Consider the following 17,662-nt stretch of genomic DNA (forward strand, 5'->3'; position numbering starts at 1 on the left):
GCGGTCTGGCCTCTTAAGGTCTGGGCCCAGAAACTGTCATTGCATCATGTCCTCCATATTTTACTGGTTAAAAAGTCCCAGAGCCAAGAAAGATTCAAGGGGCTCTTGATGGAAAGAGTGTCAAAAAGTTTTGGGGCCCTGCCTAAAACCATCACAGAAGGCTTCCTGGAGGAGAGGTGTGAGTAGCTACAAACCTTAGAGGTTTGAGCAGCACCTTTAAGCTCTTCGGTATGGCTGGAGCGGGACTACCTTGGACTACCGCAGCATGGCCGAGGCCTCGCTCCGGCTACCCTGAAGAAGCCTCCAGTCAAAGGGCGTGGTGGATTGTATTCTCCCATTGTGGCCATAGCACTTCCTGTCTCACACGTGCTTCCAGAATGTTGCCTATTTCAACAACTGGAATCTATTTCCCCTCCCCTTGAAACGGGACGGACGTGTGACTACCTCAACGAAAAGACTGGGGCAGAAGCGACGCTGTGTGACTTCTGAGGCTAGGTCATAAAAGGTGACAGGACTTCCCTTGGTGCTCACTCTCTCTCTCTTCCTCTCTCTCTCTCTCTCTCTCTCCAGACACTCGCTCTTGGAACTGAGGCACCATGCTGCAAGGAAGCCCAGGCCACGTGAAGAGGCCACTTTGGGGATTCCAGCAGATAGCCCATGATCCTGGCATCAACTGTCAGGCGTCTAAGTGAGCCAATTCAGAGGACCCCGGCCCCCAGCCTTCGAGTCTTCCATCAGAGGCACCAGTGACAAACCATCCTCACCGTGTTCTGTCTGCATTCCGGACCCACACGACCCATGGGCATGATAAATGGTTACTTAATGCCAACTTTTGAGTGATTTGTTGGGTAGCCATAGTGACTGGCACAGTGGGCAAAGTGAAATATAACAATGAGACCTCCAGAAAGCAGTTCCACCGGCAGGAGGAGTCTGGTGGAAACTCACCAGAACAGTCCGGCCATTGAAGCTGGCTTCCACCAGGTATAAACTGGGGAGCAAGGGAAGGTGTTTTGGACAGAGAAAAGGGCATATGTGAGGCCTTGAGCCAGGAAGGGGCCTAGCAGGAAGAAGGTTAGTGGGCTAGCGCACAGCCCTGTGGGGACAGGGTGGGTGGTACAAGGGGCCACCCTTCATCCTGGGCACTTGGAGGAGAGCCCTGGGTCAGATCTGCTTCCAGGTAAGGAGGGGGGATGGTAAGTCAGAGGAACAAGGCCCAGCGAGTGAGGACGAGGCCTCGAGGCCTCTGCTGTGCAGGTGCGTGGGTAAGAGGGCCTGCCCAAGCTGTGGGATGGGAGGCTGTGCGGGAACCAGACGCTCCTGACTGGATGGATGCGAGGCTAGGACCAGAAGCTGAGGTGGCAGGAGGTGGGGATCCCCATGTTGAGGGACAAGGGGAAGGGCAGCGTACGATGCTCTTCTTTCAACAGCATGGCCTTTGTTAGCTGTCCTTCCTCTGGGAAGATCCCCTGGGGATGTGACATCTACTGCAGTCCCTTTCCCCCTTCAGTTACACCTTGTGACGAAACTCTTTATCCCTCTGAGACAGACAGACACAGGAGAGTGTGGCTGCTTCCTCAACAACGGCTGCCGTGAGCTCAGGCCTCAGGTGTCTGCTAGGGTCCCCCAGCTGGGTACGCTTTCTGGCCAGAACTGCGAGAGCGTCAAGCCTACATTACAGCACATGCCTGGGGGAAACGCATCCTGCTTGGTGGCTGTCCGCGCACCCTTCTCCCCGGATCCTAGCTCCTGGCGGGGACTTGCAGGGAGTAGAGTGTCCCTGCCTCGCCGCAGGAGGAGGATGGCAGGCTGGGCCTAGGTCACTGGTCTCACCTCTGAGCCTTCCGGAGCCTCTCCGGCCAGAGGACTTCCCTGGGCTCTCTCGGTACCGAAACCTTTTCTGGCGTTCCTCGCAGCCACGTGTCTGTTCCCCCCTCTCCCAGCAACCCGTGTATCCTGGCATCCAAGCAGCCTGACGCTTTGAGGGTGTTGTGTGGAGCCTGCTGAAGGAACAAGTGGCCGAGGCCGAATGCATGCTCAGGGTCCACGCATCAACCATCTGTGCCTCCCGGGCCCTTCACCTTTCTGTGAGAAGGGTCCTTTCTCGCCACAGATGCGCCTCCCAGAGTGCACAGATTTCTGGTGACACACACACACACCCTTAAGAGGTCAAGAATGTGGCCTGACAGAGACAAGTTACAAAATAGAAACAAAGCTGTCGGTGGTCCCCCTAATGGTGCATTTCGGGGAGGAGTTGGGGACTTGGTGGAGCAGTCCGAGGGTGCCTCGGCCCTGGGTGGGACTGGTGACTCCTCTGCACAGCTGTCTCTGAGGCCAGAGGACCCCCCTTGACCACCTGCAACCCGTTCCCACTTACCCATCACCCTGGCTGCAGGGGAGGCAGGGACAAGGCTTCTGCCTGTAGAAGGGGTCCTGGGAGGAGGATGTGTTGTTAGTGCGATTCCCCGATTCCCCGGGGCTGGCCCTGAGAGAAGATTGAAGAGTGGCTTAAGTGGGAGGAGCAAATGCCAAGGAGGAGTGGGGAAGGGAGTCAGGAGGGGAAGGCACTCAGCACCTGGACTCAACCCTGCAGGGAAGCCTCCCTCCCCCGCCAGCCTGCACTCACCACTCCTCAGCCAGAGCAGAACCCCTCCCGGGAGATGGGGCCCCAAAGCTCTCAGGCACAGATGTAGGTAGTGCAGGAGGATGAGCCAGCTGCCCGGAAGTGGCCTTCCCAGAGGATACGGGCGAAGCCCCCATCATACCTGCCGCACAGGGTCCCTGCTCCCGGCGGCCAGCGAGGGATGCCAGCGTGTGTGGCTGTCACTGGTCACCATCACCAGCACGAGCCACCTGAGAAGTGTGCCGGGGCCCTCCAACTTTTTCATGGCAGAACCTGTGGATAATAAAGTTGCTTGGGGGAATGGGTTGTGACCCATGGGAGGGAAAGTCCCTTGCTGGCTGGGCCTGGGACAGAGACCTAGGCCAGGGATGGGCCCACGCACAAATCCTGGCAGTGGCACAAAGGTATCACTAGCCTCATGGCTCTACCTAAGCTAAAAGGATCCCCCTTACCTTTCCCAGTTTGTCAGTTAAGACTTGGGGGATCCCTCCCCACTGTGGCCCTGCATCAAACCCTCTGTTAGGTGGGCATAAGTGAGGCTACCAGGGCAAACCTGGTGTGGAGGGGAGACAGTGCAGAGGGGAGGGCAAGCCATTGAGGCCACACCCCTAAATGACTTCTTGGAGCAGCGGGCCTAGCAGGGCCCAAATTGGGGAAGAAGGGACTGGCACGGTTAGGCGTGAGCCCTAGGGAAGTGCCTCATGCAGTGACATGGGTGAGGCAGGGCTGGGGGCCCTGCTGGCCATGTCCTGGACTGGTGTCCTGTGACTCAGGCCTGCTCAGCATCTTGCCCTGGTCCCCCACCCAGAACAAGTCAAGCTACATTCTCAGTTTCACATTAGTCTTTTATTATAACTGTATTTAATGGGATCACTTTGCCAAAAGGAGAAGTCATTTCTTAAATCAGTATGAGTTACAGCATAAAGATGAATGAGAACAAAGCAATAGGATATAAATGGCACAACAGGATATTCCATAAGTCAAATGAATTGTGCCATCATGAGACAAATTATTATGACAACTTTTACATCAAAGTGGTCTCAAGCCTGTTTACAGGAACTTTAGATTTCTTTTCAACACTATAAAAAGAGAGCTTTTGAAAGTAACATGGGGGGTGGGGTGGGGAAGCGGTTTTGGCCCGTGAGAAGGAAGCTCGGCTTGCCAGGTGCCGTCCTTAATTCATCCCGGCCTCCGTTCCCTGTCCCACGGCCCCCCAGAGCCCCTGTTCTGTACACATGGGGGTGGGGACCGGTGTGCACCTGCAGGGGAGGGGGATGGAATGATGGCATGGCCTGGCCTCCACAGGACAGCCACTGGGAGGGCCTGCATCGCCCCTCACCCTGCTCCCCGCAACACTGGTTCTGTAACAGCCCCTGGAGGCAACTTCTTAAGGAAACAATAAAATGAAAACAAAAATAGTAAATTTAAGTCACCTCTGGCAGATTACCTATCTCTAGGAGACAACGTAACTGCCACTGAGTTTTGTATTTGTTCATCGTCTCTGACAAAGTGGAGGAGTCCTTCGTGTTAGCGGTGGGCAATCACACCCGAAGGACTAATGAACTCTGTCAGATGCAGAGAAGGCAAAGCACAGGGAGGCCTCGGGTGTATTTTTAGTCACACTTATTCCGCAGTGGTATTACTTCTTACCAGATTGCAGTTAGAAGTGAGCATTTGCAGGAGATCACCTTTGGAAGAAGAATCCAGTATAATTAAATGTTGAAAGTGTTATAAGACCCCTTGGCATATACAAAAGGTAAGGCAAAGTCATAATGACTTTCTTTCTCTAATCTGTAGCTCTCATATGTAATGTACAGAGAGAAAATTTAACTCAAATTTCCAAACTGATCAGAGAGGAATGCATGAAACACAGACACACATATTAAAAAAGTGGATGACAGAATTCATCTAAGCTTTACATATATAAAATCTATTTAACTGCTAATAATCAAAACATGAGAGGGTTCCACTGATTATATTTGTTAAAGAAAAATAAAAAGGTTTCATATATTCAGGATTTAAAAAAATGTGCAATGAAACAGAAGTACCTGATAAAATAATAAAAAAGAAGGAACACATTCTTTTAATAGCACTGTAACTAATAAAAATGCAAACAATGCTCGACTATGAAAAATAACAAGTCACTTAAAACGACTGAGAGAGTAATACAATTCTCAAACCCCATGGATCTACGGAAAGTGGAGGGTGGCACTGCCCACGTCCCCCTCCCCCTCGTGCCTCCTTCCTCGGAGAGGGGAGCAGCGCACTGGGGACCGCAGAAGCAACAGCTCTGAGGGACCCCGTCGCTTCCCGTGTAGCACAGACACGGAAGCGCAGAGCGGAGGACCTGCCCCTGGTGTGCTGGCGGCCGGGGGTGTTCGGTGACTCGTAGACACCCAGCCGACTGCGACTGCAGGGAGGTAGCCTAGAGCCTTGTCAGGGTGCTGGCTGTCTGGCAGCTCCCGTGTGCCCGCTGACACTGGACTATCACGACTCTAGCTCTCAGGGCCAAGGAAATGCTCGAAGCGAGCAGTGGCCTCGAAGCGCCACTGCGAGGGGACAGCCAGCTCTGTGGCCCTTTCCAGCCGCTGTCCTGGAGCCCTGGCGAGGATGGCTCCAGGCTTCTTACCTTAGAACCGAAAACACCAACAGCTCCCCAAACCAGGTCCTCGGAGAGAAAATAATGGCAACCCGGTGCAGCTGCAAGGCCACTCACTGCATGGGGACCTTGGGAGCATACAAAGTGTCTTCAAGGCGACACACAGTAACTTACTCAGTCACCCCCACAGGGGGCTGGGCAGAACACTCAGACAGGACGCTCATCAGCATATCTTTGAGTGACCATGGAAGGCCCAACAACCCTGTTATCTGAGCGAAACCGGGGTTGTCATTCCTCTTCCAGCTCACGCGTTCAGAGATTTTCCTGCTAGAGGTTAAGAACAAATCTTAGAGCTACTTAGAACCCTCTCTGTAGTAGCTGACTCTCGAGTCGTCACTAGTTTTTGGAGAGCGAGAGCACGTGGGAAATGAGGTCATTATCACGTTTGTCTGTAGAGAGATACATGGTTAGCAGTGGGAAGGATGTACACGGTGTGTGTTCTTTCAAACTTAGCTTTTCGCTCGTGGGCATGACGGGTTCCGCTGCCCAGAGGCCTCGCCATCCTCAGAGGAGAGGCCCTAAGAGCCAGTCACCTCAGGGCAGGGGCACTGTGGCTCTCCTGTCAGAACTCCTGCTTGGGCACAGGAGAGGGGAAGTGTCCTCTATAGGGACTTCTCCTTAAGGAGACAAACAGCTCCTGTGATGCTTTCTGCCCATCGCGACTCCACAAGCTGCCTACGGAAAAGTGCAAATCCCCACCCTGTGCTGAAGCCCGGGGAGGCGCAGCCACGCCAGACCTGGTCCTGCCCCGGCGGTGGTGCCTGGGACGCAGTGCACAACCGAACCCAGGCCCTGCAGCTCCTACACTTGGCTCCCAGCAAGGAAGGGCTGTGCAGAAATCCCACACCTTCCTGACATCTGGAATGTTCTGCGGGAAGCCCTGCTCCCCCAGAAGGGACTCCAGGTCTAGTTCCCTGTTACTGCTACTTTAAGGCCAATGGGAGATCCTGACTCTGGATGGGAATGAGTTTGGGTTTTTCCCTTTACTTCTCAATTGACAGGTGACAAATGTATTCTAGCGTCAAAGCTACAGAGGCTTTACCAGAAAACTGAGAGATGTTTATCCCACAAGTCAGGGTCACATTTACCAATTCAAGGAAGTAATATTGTTACAACTTTTGAAATCAGTGCAGCAAAGACTGGCTCAATGTGACCTTGCTTTCTGGTTGTGAAAGATCCTAAGAGGAGAAATACAGTTGTCTGAGGAGGGACAGTGATGGCCAGAGTCGATCTGGCCTGAGGTCTGGAAATGTACTCTTTAAGAAATGAAAAAAATCTAACTCCCATCACACTGAAATAGGATTCCTAAGTTTAGACCCTGTTTCTAAAGATCACTGTAACTTTCTGAAAGGTCAGTGATGGGTTTTTTCCAGGCCTGGAATCTACCAGTTCTAGTCCGTTCTGTTGTGTTTGGCTCTGCTGTATGGCTTCCCAAAGGAGGAATGAAAGACGCTGAGATACAGATTTCCAGAGAGAAAGCCTTCTTGATATCAATCGATTTTCCTACGCCTGATGCTCTGAGGGAGGGAAGATTTGAAACCAACTCTTCTTCCTTCTCTAGTTATAATTAAAGGAGTTGCCACACCTAATTCTTAGTTGGGGAGAAGAGGACAGAGGAAAAGTGATTCTAATTGTGGTTTGGTCTTTTTTTGGACAGCAAGCATGATCCTGGATACTTAACCCAGGTCCACCTCAGAGGAAGGGTGGGGTGGGACGAGGTAAGGGCCACGAAAGCCCTGTCTACGTTCTGGTGAACATCAGTCCGTGTGCTCTGTGGCCCTGTCTGCCTCTCTCTGGAGGGTTCCGATGGGCTGCGCTAGGGCCACAGGCCTGCTGGGAAGGAAGTGTTGGTTTCAGAGGGGTCTCCGCTGGGGGAGCCTCAGGCAGACCCTGGGGCCGCTGAGGGGGGTGGCCAGTCCCTACAAGGAAAGCCAAGGGCACTGTGGTCAGATGTCCAGGGGGCTCACAATGGTGAAGCCAGAGTCCTTGCTGTTGCTGCTGCTGTCCTCATCGGGGCTGGAGCTGGGGTTGCTGGAGGAAGCTGAGGCTGGGCCCATCAGTGGGTCAGAGAACACCAGAGGGGAGCGGGCCAGGGGCTCGCTTTTCCCAGAGGTGCTTCGGAGGGTGCGAAGAGGCTGAGCCTGGCCTGAGAAGGACCCCTTGGTGCTGCCCGTGTCGTCTTCTTTGGAGACCAGGATGAAGTCGTCTGTGCTCCCTCTGTCCGTGCGCCCTGGTGTTTCTGAAGAGGACTGTGAAGCAGAGTCAGAAGTAGAGGTGGATGAGAGAAGAATCCAGTGAAATGAGAGAACTAAGTAGTAGCCCTGGGAGCACTTCATGGAAGTTCAGGCCCCTGGCCCGATGCTCTTCCTTGGAAAGATGCAATGTTTGGCCAGGTACTTCCCAGTGGCGGGGGGCCAGCTCCCCTGAAGCTGGATGCTGGGTTCCCAGGGCAATAGAGTAAATCTCCTGCCTGATAAGTTGAGAGAGGCCGGCTCAAGAGACAGCCAGCAGGCTGCAGACAGACTCCCTGCCAGCTGCACGTGGCACCCTGCCGTGCACATCGCTTGTCTTCCTCGGGCTGTAATGTTCTCATCTGCGAAATGGGGATAAGGACAGCATCTGTGACCTAGCGTGTGGTCACCGTGCAGTGAGGTCATGTGCATGGATGTGAATCACACAGAATTGGCTCCCTAATGTAAGCCCATATCCGGAGTGGTTTTACTACCGGCTTAAAGAATAGCTTCAGGAGGGCCTAATGTATGTATCTCATAACCAGCTCATCCCGGGTATGCGCTTAGGGGCCCCCTGGGACAATGGTGGCAAACACAAAAACCAGGAATGGTTAAGTGCCAAGTATATGGCAAAAGGTAGAAAGGCAGAAGTGCTTTACTGACCATGATTTTCCTTTCTTCTTAAGCAATTATGAGTAGCGTTTGTTTTTAACTAAAAATGCAGACATCTATGAACATGAGTAAGGGTTTTGGGTTAAGCCCAGAGAAGCCCCTGCCCGCCCTGACGTGAGGAAAGCTACAGCCTGACCAAGGATGTTCCAGAGCTGGCCAGGCGGAAGAAGTGCTGACATAAGCTGGTGTGGTGCCCACACCTGCTCGACCACCCACCTCGCCTACTCTCCCATAGCGTGGGTGGGGGCTGGGGCGGGAGCCTGAGGTCTGACGACATGCGCACAGCGCCGTGGCTGGAAGTGCCACCCGATCCTCTGGCCTCCAGACCGGTATGGCCCGGGCCACCGGTGGGCTGTGGGCAGAGCCTGGACAGGTAGCTGGCAACACTTCCAAGGGAAATCTGGGCTTGACTGACAGTGCTTTCTCTGAACTACATGTTCTTGGTGACATGCGGGTGGTGAGTAGCTAAATAATGGCTCAGGTGCCTCTACCCTCTGACCCTTTGTCCACCTTTAAGATATTTAATTGGGAGAACAGAAACAGAATTAGTCTTGAGATCACAGGGCTTGAGACAACAGGTCTTGAAGTTCCTCACCTCAAGGTTTAAAGCGGTTTCCATTCCATCAACACATTAACTCTTACAAAACTGAGGAGACACACAGATCCTGGCACTCTGGTAGAAGGGGATGTGATCACAGCTGGTACTAGGGCAGTTTGGGAGAGAAAGACCGTCCATTGTGAGGTGTACCCAGTCGGACGGTGCCACCCTTGGAGAGGCTGGAAGGGACACGTGAGTGGGGCTTGTGCTCCCACGCATATATATGCACACGGGGTGCAGGGCAGGCTGGGCTGTGGGACCTCAGCTTCAACCTTCTACCTCCAAAGCGTGGACACTGTTCATGTGACCATTGTCCTGCACTGTAAACTGTGAAAACCTTGACCTCTCACCCCACGTAGGGTCTGTGGCTGGAACGCTGCCGGGCAGAGCTCATCTTAGTTTGAAAATAAAAAGAGCATGTACAGCAGGCCCTATTTTCAGAGTGACTACAGAAATACCACGACAACCCACTCTCCTTTGGCTTACAGTGAGTACATTGCAAGACTCTGAAGAGGAGAAATACGTTATAAAGCCTGTGACTGGAAGTAAAGATGAGGTTCCTGCCATCACTCTATCTGGCACATTTCTGGGAAAGTAGTGAAGTCGAGGTACTAATCTTGGGTCACCCCCCTGCCTCCCATTCCCAGAAAAAATTATGGACTGACTCAGACAAAGCACGGCAGAGCTGGCAGGGCCTGACCTTCTTTTATTACCCCTCCTCACCTTTATATTACAGATCACAAAAGGAAGCCCATTTCAGAGGCCTGGTGGCCTGGCCATTGTCACAAAGCGAATTAAAAGATCTGGACTCTTCTGGACTCCTACCTAGAACTTTTTTCTAAACACAAAGATGCCTTCTTTCTGGATTTCCATAGCAGCCTTTGCTACTACCTGGTTCTGTTTATATCATTTACACAATCCTCTTTTTTTTTTTTTTTTTTGCCAAACACAAGCATGTACTATACAACGGGAGGTTTCAACCCGTCAGTCCTGCCTAAAACTGGCCAGGACCAGCACAATATACAGCCCCCGGACCCCGACCTGCTGTCCTCGCCCTGCCTCATTTCTTACCTTGAGTTTAGGAACATGGTGGATGCAGGTGCGCCCAACTGCGGACTAGCTGTTCAAGAGAAGTGTGCTCTTTCTATGCTGATATAGAAGCACCCAGCCACAGGTGGATATTGAGTACTTAAAAGGTGGCTAGTGTGACGGAGGAACTGTATTTTTAACTTAAAGCCATTTAATCTTAATGAGTTTAAATTTAATTTTAGATGGACATCTGGCTAGTAGCTACTGTATTTAGACAATGCAGATATAGACCATACAAATAAAAATAGGGGCCCCAAGTACCAGTGAGGCACATGATGTGGGCTGGTTGACGAAAAGAATCTAGAGTCCTACAAGGTCCTGCCGTCTACTGCCATAGAGTTGAGTCAAGTTTACCAAAAAACTTCCAAACGAGTGTGTGAAGGACAGACTGGGAGGAAGGGGAAGAATGTGGCTCTTCCTATTCTACAGAATACAATTTTGCATCTGCCTTTTTCAGAGCTGGGGATAAGATTTGTGAATCGAATGGAAAGAACAGTACTAACCAACATGCTGGCAGGGAGTGAGGCATGTGCATTTCCAAAAAGGGAAAAGCCCTACTGAAGTTCCTGATGGGGAAGGGCACTGAGCCGCCTGCCCCAAGGCGGTGAGCCTGACCCTCGGCATTGTCCTCTGCACGTACTTTCGTGCTAAACGAAGAAGCAAAGCTCATTCCCAACTTAGGAATGAGCTGTGGCACAACCCACCACACACCAAGACGTGGTGATTACATCTCCAGAAAATGTCTCCAAAGCCCGCCTCGCACTGTTGCCCCGGCCTCTGGCCCTCTAACTGGAAGCTCATCAGTGGGGGCCACATCCCATAACCTGAGCACCCTGAACACTTGGCAGAGCAGGCCCTCAGCTCACCTTTGGGAGGCAGGAGGGAAAACGCCTTCAGACACCCACCTGGCCCACACGTTCCCGTCCAGAGCCAGCCCCCTCTGCCACCCTGGCCCCACAGGGTAAGAAAGTAAGTCTGCCAGTTCCAAGCCCTGACAGTCGTCCCAAGGCTTGAGACACAGGTTCCTAAGGAAAGATGCTGGGCCAGGACTTCCAGCCTGGTGGTTCCTGTATGAATCTAGACCAGATCCCCGGGCACTGGGGCACAAGGCTCCAGACATTTGGCTATGAGACCTGTTGCTTCATCTGGGATTTCTCTTGCCTTTCCTCCCATGAAGGCAAGAGGAGAGCACTGCTTCCCTAATTCTTCCTTCCTCAGATAAAACCTCTTTCAGGAGTACAGGGTTTTTTTTTTTGTTTTTATAAACTGCTAACATCCTTGGGGAAGAAGCCATGGCAGGAATGAGCAAAGAAGAAAAGCCCTGCTATTTTCCCTTTTCCCACTTTTCTTCTTTTCCACTTAACCCTACAGAGGAACAGAGATGCAGAGAAGGCAGCTGTGGGGTCTCTGGGCACAGGATGGGTTGACTGTGTTTTAGAAGCGCACACAGAGGCAGGTCTCTTGGATGCTGCACAGGAGTGTGGCCCTGCCAGAGCAAGGGCATATCCTATTTCGGGCCATCTACATCTCATGGCTGGCTCACCTTGAGTGTGCACATGGGTTCTGCTGGGGCAATGGCGGTAACAGGTAGGTTCTTACAAAATGAAAACTGGGAGTAACAATGGCAAAGTATAATCAAGAAGCTTTAAATTTAGCAAATTCATTAGTGCTTTTGAAAGGTCTTTTTCTGTAATATTTTTACACATTCAAATAAAAAAATCATGTTAAATTTTAAAACAACATTGTCAATTAAAAATAGTTGGGGGGGGGGTGAGCCTAAACTCAACAAAATTTGAATGAAGAAATGATTATTGAAAAACATCTGCTTAGGGAAGGAGAATTTGGAGGAACTAATCAAATTAAACTTGCAATGTTAATGCTCTATTCGTGTGGCTAAAAATGCACACTAAATGCTCTATGAAAACTTTTTTTTTTAATGTTTATTCATTTTTTGAGACAGAGAGAGACAGAGCATGAATGGGGGAAGGTCAGAGAGAGAGGGAGACACAGAATCTGAAACAGGCTCCAGGCTCTGAGCTGTCAGCACAGAGCCCGACGCGGGGCTCGAACTCACGGACCACGAGATCATGACCTGAGCCGAAGTCGGACGCCCAACCGACTGAGCCACCCAGGCGCCCCGAAAACTTCTTTTTAAAGCTGAATGAAATTAACCACACAAGCCTCTCTCTCCTTGAAAAGTACTCTTCAAACTAAAAAAATTCCCATTCTAACATATCATTTTGATTTTTTCATCACAAAAATAATTTGTAAGTATCTGGATGCTCGGTTTTGAGAGAGAGCCTTAGATGAGATTTTGCTAATGTTCATTTTTCAAGATGAAACTTTGTAAGCCATGAAAAAGTGTATTATTAGGGATTTTTAGTCCTGTCAGAGACAGTATAGTGAGGAAGCATGGTGGAGCTAGAAGCCTACTGGATTGGAACAGGAGTTCTGGAAACGTGATGCCTGTTGAGCCTATGCGCCTCTGAGGCCTTCATTTTCTCACTGGTAAAATAAGCAGACAGGACTAAGCACAAGAGGAATTTCTTGGATTCTTTCTCACTGGAAAATTCTATGTTCCTATGTTAGAATAAATTATATACTATGTCGACACCTTGAGAGCAGGGGTCAGCAAACTATGGCCCATAAGCCAAATCTGGTCCGTGGCCTGTTTTTGTATGGCTCTCAAGCTGAGAATCGTTTATACGTTTTTAAAGGTTGTCAAAACAAAGAAACAAACACACCAAATACAAAAACAAATACGTGACATAGACCACATGTCACCTACAACTCCTAAAATATTAATTAGCTGATCCTTTACAGGAAGACTTCGCTGACCTCTTTCCCTTAGAGGATGGACATTAATGAGAAGCCCTCCTCCACGAAGGCAAAAAAAAGGTCTAGCCAACTGAAGTACACTCAGGAGAGCACTGGGAAAGAATGAACAGCACTTCCTGTGCTAACGGGGAATTGGGGCGTCAGCTAGAGGTAACCAATAGCTGAGCCAGAGATCTGGCTTTCTAATGTCACACAATAGGACTGGTAGGAGGTTCAGGCCAAAGCTGCTGCATACAGGCATGTAGGTTGTATACTGAACAACTCTGGGAGATAATAGCCTAATTATTATCATTGTCAATGGTACCCCATAGGGCACTAGGGTATGTAACTCGCACAGCTGCATACGGCACTTCTGGCTGAGGCCACCCGTGGTATTTTACAGCTGAACTTCACACATGGTAATTTGAAATGACTTTGGCAAAGTTTTCATTATTCCTTGCTTTGAAGAACTCTCGTGAATGTGCCCCCATCACGTTCATGTGACACAGTTCATCAGAGCTCTTATACCTGCTTGGTGGCCCCAGGTGTTTGGTCGCTCTGGCCTTGGCCTTGGCCCTGGCCACTGGAGCAGTAGTGATCATCTGAGATGGTGATCTGCTCATTCTCCTCAGCTTCCAGCTGACTCTGGTTGAAACGCAGGGAACCTTTTAGAATGTCTTTGATCTATTTTTCAAAAAAGAAGAAAATAAATGAAAAAGGTGAATGGGTTTGTTTTGAAATGCTAGCTAAACCTCTAATACCTTTAAACTAGACTTATCATGGGCCATTTTTTAATAGGATGATGAATATATTACCACAAGAAAGGAATAACAGGAAAAAATCCAACTCTATCAAAGCCATGGACTTATTAATGATCAAGGAAAATTTCAGAGTCTTAATGGCCAGGCTCTCATGGGGTCAGACACGGGTGTCACATCCTGGGCAGTTATCTTAGAGCAGGAAGTGCCATTTGCCTACACACTCAGCCCCACTGAACGGCCCTTAGCTACTCAAGTGGCTGCACCCCAGCTGAACTGTTAATAACACAGGCAGACGGCTCTGAGAGCAGCACGCTCTTTTCATTAACGCGTATGTTCCACTCAGCCCTCCAAGGGTTGGGTGAGTGTGGTCCTTGTGGGTCTGAGGCCTGCCGTGGGTGGCTTGTGCTCCAAGGACAGCATGTGTTTACGGGTAAACAACTGACCATGCTGCCGGACCAGGCAACACCAGCTCTGGGTGAGGAACCAACTGAATGGCTTTGGTATGAAGAAGAAGCAAGGGTGAGAATGGAAAAGTAGCTTGGGCTACAAGCCAGTCAGACATAATCACTCGTAGGAGCACGGGGTGTAAAAAGGTGGCGGTTCAGGATGGGCTCTGTCTGGGAGGAAATGAGGGGCTGGGGGGATGTTGGCTCTAATACGTGCATGGTCCACCCTCCACAGGATACCCTCCCCAAAAAGCACTGAAAGATGGCCAGCAGGACACAAAGTCAGATCAATGGACATACCTGTTTTAATCCTGCCAGAGAAACCAGAATTTGATCTTCTTTTTCCAAATTTTCTTGTAATATCACATCTTGAATATTTACTGAAAATAGAAGAATGACATTTTATAACTAATGCCCTGAGTATAACTTATCTGCTGCCACATCATTACTTGCTTGGAAATGTTTCTGTCCAATCTCGTAGTAAGTATTTCCACCAAGGACGCTCTGCCAAAGTGCAGATGAGGCAGGTGTGGGGGGGAGCAGAGGGGAGCACCGAGCCCGGTGAGCACAGCCTTCCCACCGACGAGACACAAATGTGTTCTTATGATGACAAATGTGTCTTCACTTCTGCAGAGAGACCAGGGCACCTCCTGCTAACCTACAATGTGAACAGTCTAGAGCATTCATCCAGCCTCTAGGAGGAAGCGTTTCATTCTGAGCTTCCTACACCGCCTCATGGTTCCATCGGGTTAACTTACCTCTGTCTCTGAAGACCAGGTCCTCCCAGGTGACTGAAGTCAGTAAAGACACCGTCTTTAAAGATTTAAACAGTAAAGCATGTTGTAAACTCAACAAAATGGTGAGAATAAAAGAACAAACTCACGGCACCGCAGGTTGCCATCAGACATCACTGCCTATCGAGTCTGCCTGACTTCACACGGGGTCTTCACAGGAGCTACTTCTCTACGTCCTCTAGGAGGCTCACCCTCTGTGTGAGAAGTCCTTCACCCAGGCCCGATCGGGGGGATCCAGCAAGTCAGCTGTGACGGCCAGGCTCAGCATGGCACTGAGCTGCACGGTCAACATGCAGCGGGCCTCGGCGCTCCCCCACGACACGCCTAAGGGACGCACACAGCCCTGTTGCTGGTGGGCCTGACTGAGCCGGGGTTCTCAGGAGAGAACAGGGGAGGAGGAAGAGCCCCCCCCCCCACACCTTCCCCCCCACCGGGGCTAGGCAGGAGAATGTGTGGGGTGAAGGGCAACTAAAACACACTTTAAAGAGGATACCAATATGCAAACCAGTCGGAGAATCATGACAATAAGTAGGCTTACCCTCCACTAACATCTACTTGCTTATTTTGTGGCCTTAAATCACACCTACTTATACGCACGGGCCTTATAAGGCCCATGCTTAGTCACTCACTCAGTAGAGCGGTCTCAGTCTCGACTCGAGACTCCTCAGTTGTATGCCTGGCCCCCTATGGCCACCAGAGCTGTGTATCACTCCCTGCTGGCCCACCCCTGCTCCACTGCTAGCAGAGGCAGGGCCGGCACACTGCTCTCTTGGCCCTGGGGGGGCTGGGCCCACATCCGTGCAGACCAGCTCTTCCTCACTGTTCAACTCGGGTCCCATGATGCCTCTTCAGAGCAGCCTTCCTGCCCATCCAAACTAAGGGAGCCCGGGTCACAGAGCCTCTGGCCGCTGCCACATCATCTCTTTTCCTGTACTTTCACGAAGCACCTGTCACCACCTGGCATTCTCACATGCATTTGCTGGCGTGTCTATTGTCCACCTCCCCCAATGGAATACAAGCCCCAAGACTGTCTTGTTCAGGGCTATCCTCTCGGCCCTTGGCATGAGGCCTACCTTTCAGGTACAGTGTAAGCCCTGACTGACCGACTGAACAAACGTGGGAAAACACTCTTGGAACTTGCATTTCAAAACACTGCTATGCTAAATATTTCCAAAAATATTTCCAGTTAAGGGAAAAGGCAATGACTGATACCGTCAACATGGGCCCAGCCTGACAGTTTGTTAGAATCTTCAATAGGAATAACTCTCTAACCCATGCTGACAAGTCCTCTCACACACCGCAGCAGAAAAACAGCAGCTTTTATTTATGCAGAAAACGTGACTGTAGTTTCTGGCTCGTATAAAGGCCTGCTTCAAAACAAGAAAGCAAGATGAATGGGAATGGAATAATAGATATAATTAGAGAGTGAATGTTTCTGGTTTCCTTAAAAGCCTGTAACAATTTGTTCTCTCTCAACAGAAAAACAACGCAGAATCCACTCAACAAGACATCAACGACAACCAACAGCAGGAAGCTGACAAGAAGCAGTTATGTAGGTCTGTCAGGGGGTTGAATATGGTCACTTCTGTTCTTACGAATGCCATGGTTTTCAGGCAGAGGTCTGAGGGTCTGCGGGCTGCACGTAGCAGCTGGGTAGTTTGGTGGGGCGGTAAGCTGTGCACACTGAGCCGCAGTGTGGGGCAGATGTCCCAGCTCCTGCTGTGTAAGCAGGGGCATTAGGGGAATAACTCCAGGGCCCTGGGAGGAAGCTCAGCCAATGGATGCAGGGACATCTGGACATCTGGAAGAAGCACGGGAAGCTTCTTGGAGAGGAGACACTGGAGGCCGGATCAGGGGACCATGAAAAGAGGAAACGTGCAGAAAGCAAATGTGATGTATCCTGCTGCCCCAGCTCGATCTTCAGCTCCTGCCTGCCCCTTTGACGGTCTTCTGTGGAACATATCCTGAATCAAAAGGTTTGGCCAAAGTGCCTGGCTCCTGCCTCCAGTGTAATGTGGGGCCCGTGGTCAGCGGCAACACAGCCGAAGGCCTTTAGGGTCACAGGCTACAGGCTAGCAGGGCAATCAGTCAATGGCTCCAGTGGGGACAGAGGCCGGTAACTATGCAGGAACCGATATCTCCTTAGAGGCGAGCAAAGACGCAGAGGGCACCCAGAGATCCTTCCTCAAAGACCAAAGAGACACGTGAGCCATCCTAGAGCCCTGACATCATCCTGGCAGGGAGAAGAGACAAAGTGGAGACACTCTAACTGGGGGCATTTGTTCAGCTGAGATGGCTAACTTGTAAGAGACAAAGTTGCCTTTAAGTGGCAGACTTAAGCCTTGGACTCTGCCACTGGTGGGAATGGACCTCCAGAGTGAGGTTTCTGTACCCCCGAGTTTAAATATATGATCTATCACCCCAGTACAGAAGTAGCGGTATCTACCTGACATCTTACAAAATCATACTGGCCATATTGCCTGAAAATCTCAGGAAGCAAGTGCTCCCAATGTGCCCTCCTGGACACCACAAACCCATACATCTGAGTGGTGGTGGTGTTCGCAGTGGGCAGGCTGAAGAGGGGAGTGGCGGTGAAGGTGGAAGAGGAGAGGCCCCTTGTTTTTCATTGCAGGTCTAAGTGGCAATGATGCCCCATGATCTAAAGGCCACTTTATCCCATGTGCTCTTGCTTGCTTAAAAGCATGAACAGCCAACAAGCCTAGGTGCCCCCTACGGTACCATCTCCTGGGTCTAGAGGTGGCAGAGCTGTGTGTGGGCCACCCCTCCAGCCCCACCCTCTACTCCTTCCTCACCAAGATCCTCACCAGATCACACTCAGGGCAGCACCCTGCGCCCCTTCCCTCACAGCTGAGGTGGGTCATGTGACACAGCTTTGGCCAATGAGGTGTAAGTCCCCAGATGGAGCTTCTGGGAATCTCCTCATTGGGTCTGACTCAGTCTATGGGTTTTGGGCC

The 17,662-nt window shown here is 50.9% G+C and overlaps 1 protein-coding gene across 11 annotated transcripts in view; it reads right to left on the reverse strand.

Annotated features, from left to right (window-relative positions):
• Positions 1 to 3,447: 3,447 nt before the first annotated feature.
• TBC1D5 (TBC1 domain family member 5) overlaps positions 3,448 to 17,662 on the reverse strand; it is a 548,599-nt gene continuing 534,384 nt past the window's right edge. For all 11 annotated transcript variants that reach the window (XM_043595489.1, XM_043595488.1, XM_043595478.1 and 8 more), the window contains 3 exons: positions 14,194 to 14,273; positions 13,215 to 13,370; positions 3,448 to 7,528 (listed from right to left, as the gene is read on the reverse strand). In XM_043595489.1, the coding sequence (XP_043451424.1) occupies positions 7,226 to 7,528; positions 13,215 to 13,370; positions 14,194 to 14,273 (539 nt within the window). In that variant the 3' untranslated portion in view covers positions 3,448 to 7,225. The remainder of the gene's footprint in view (positions 7,529 to 13,214; positions 13,371 to 14,193; positions 14,274 to 17,662) is intronic.

This window comes from Prionailurus bengalensis, chromosome C2 (genome assembly GCF_016509475.1).
Source record: "Prionailurus bengalensis isolate Pbe53 chromosome C2, Fcat_Pben_1.1_paternal_pri, whole genome shotgun sequence".
NCBI lineage: Eukaryota > Metazoa > Chordata > Mammalia > Carnivora > Felidae > Prionailurus > Prionailurus bengalensis.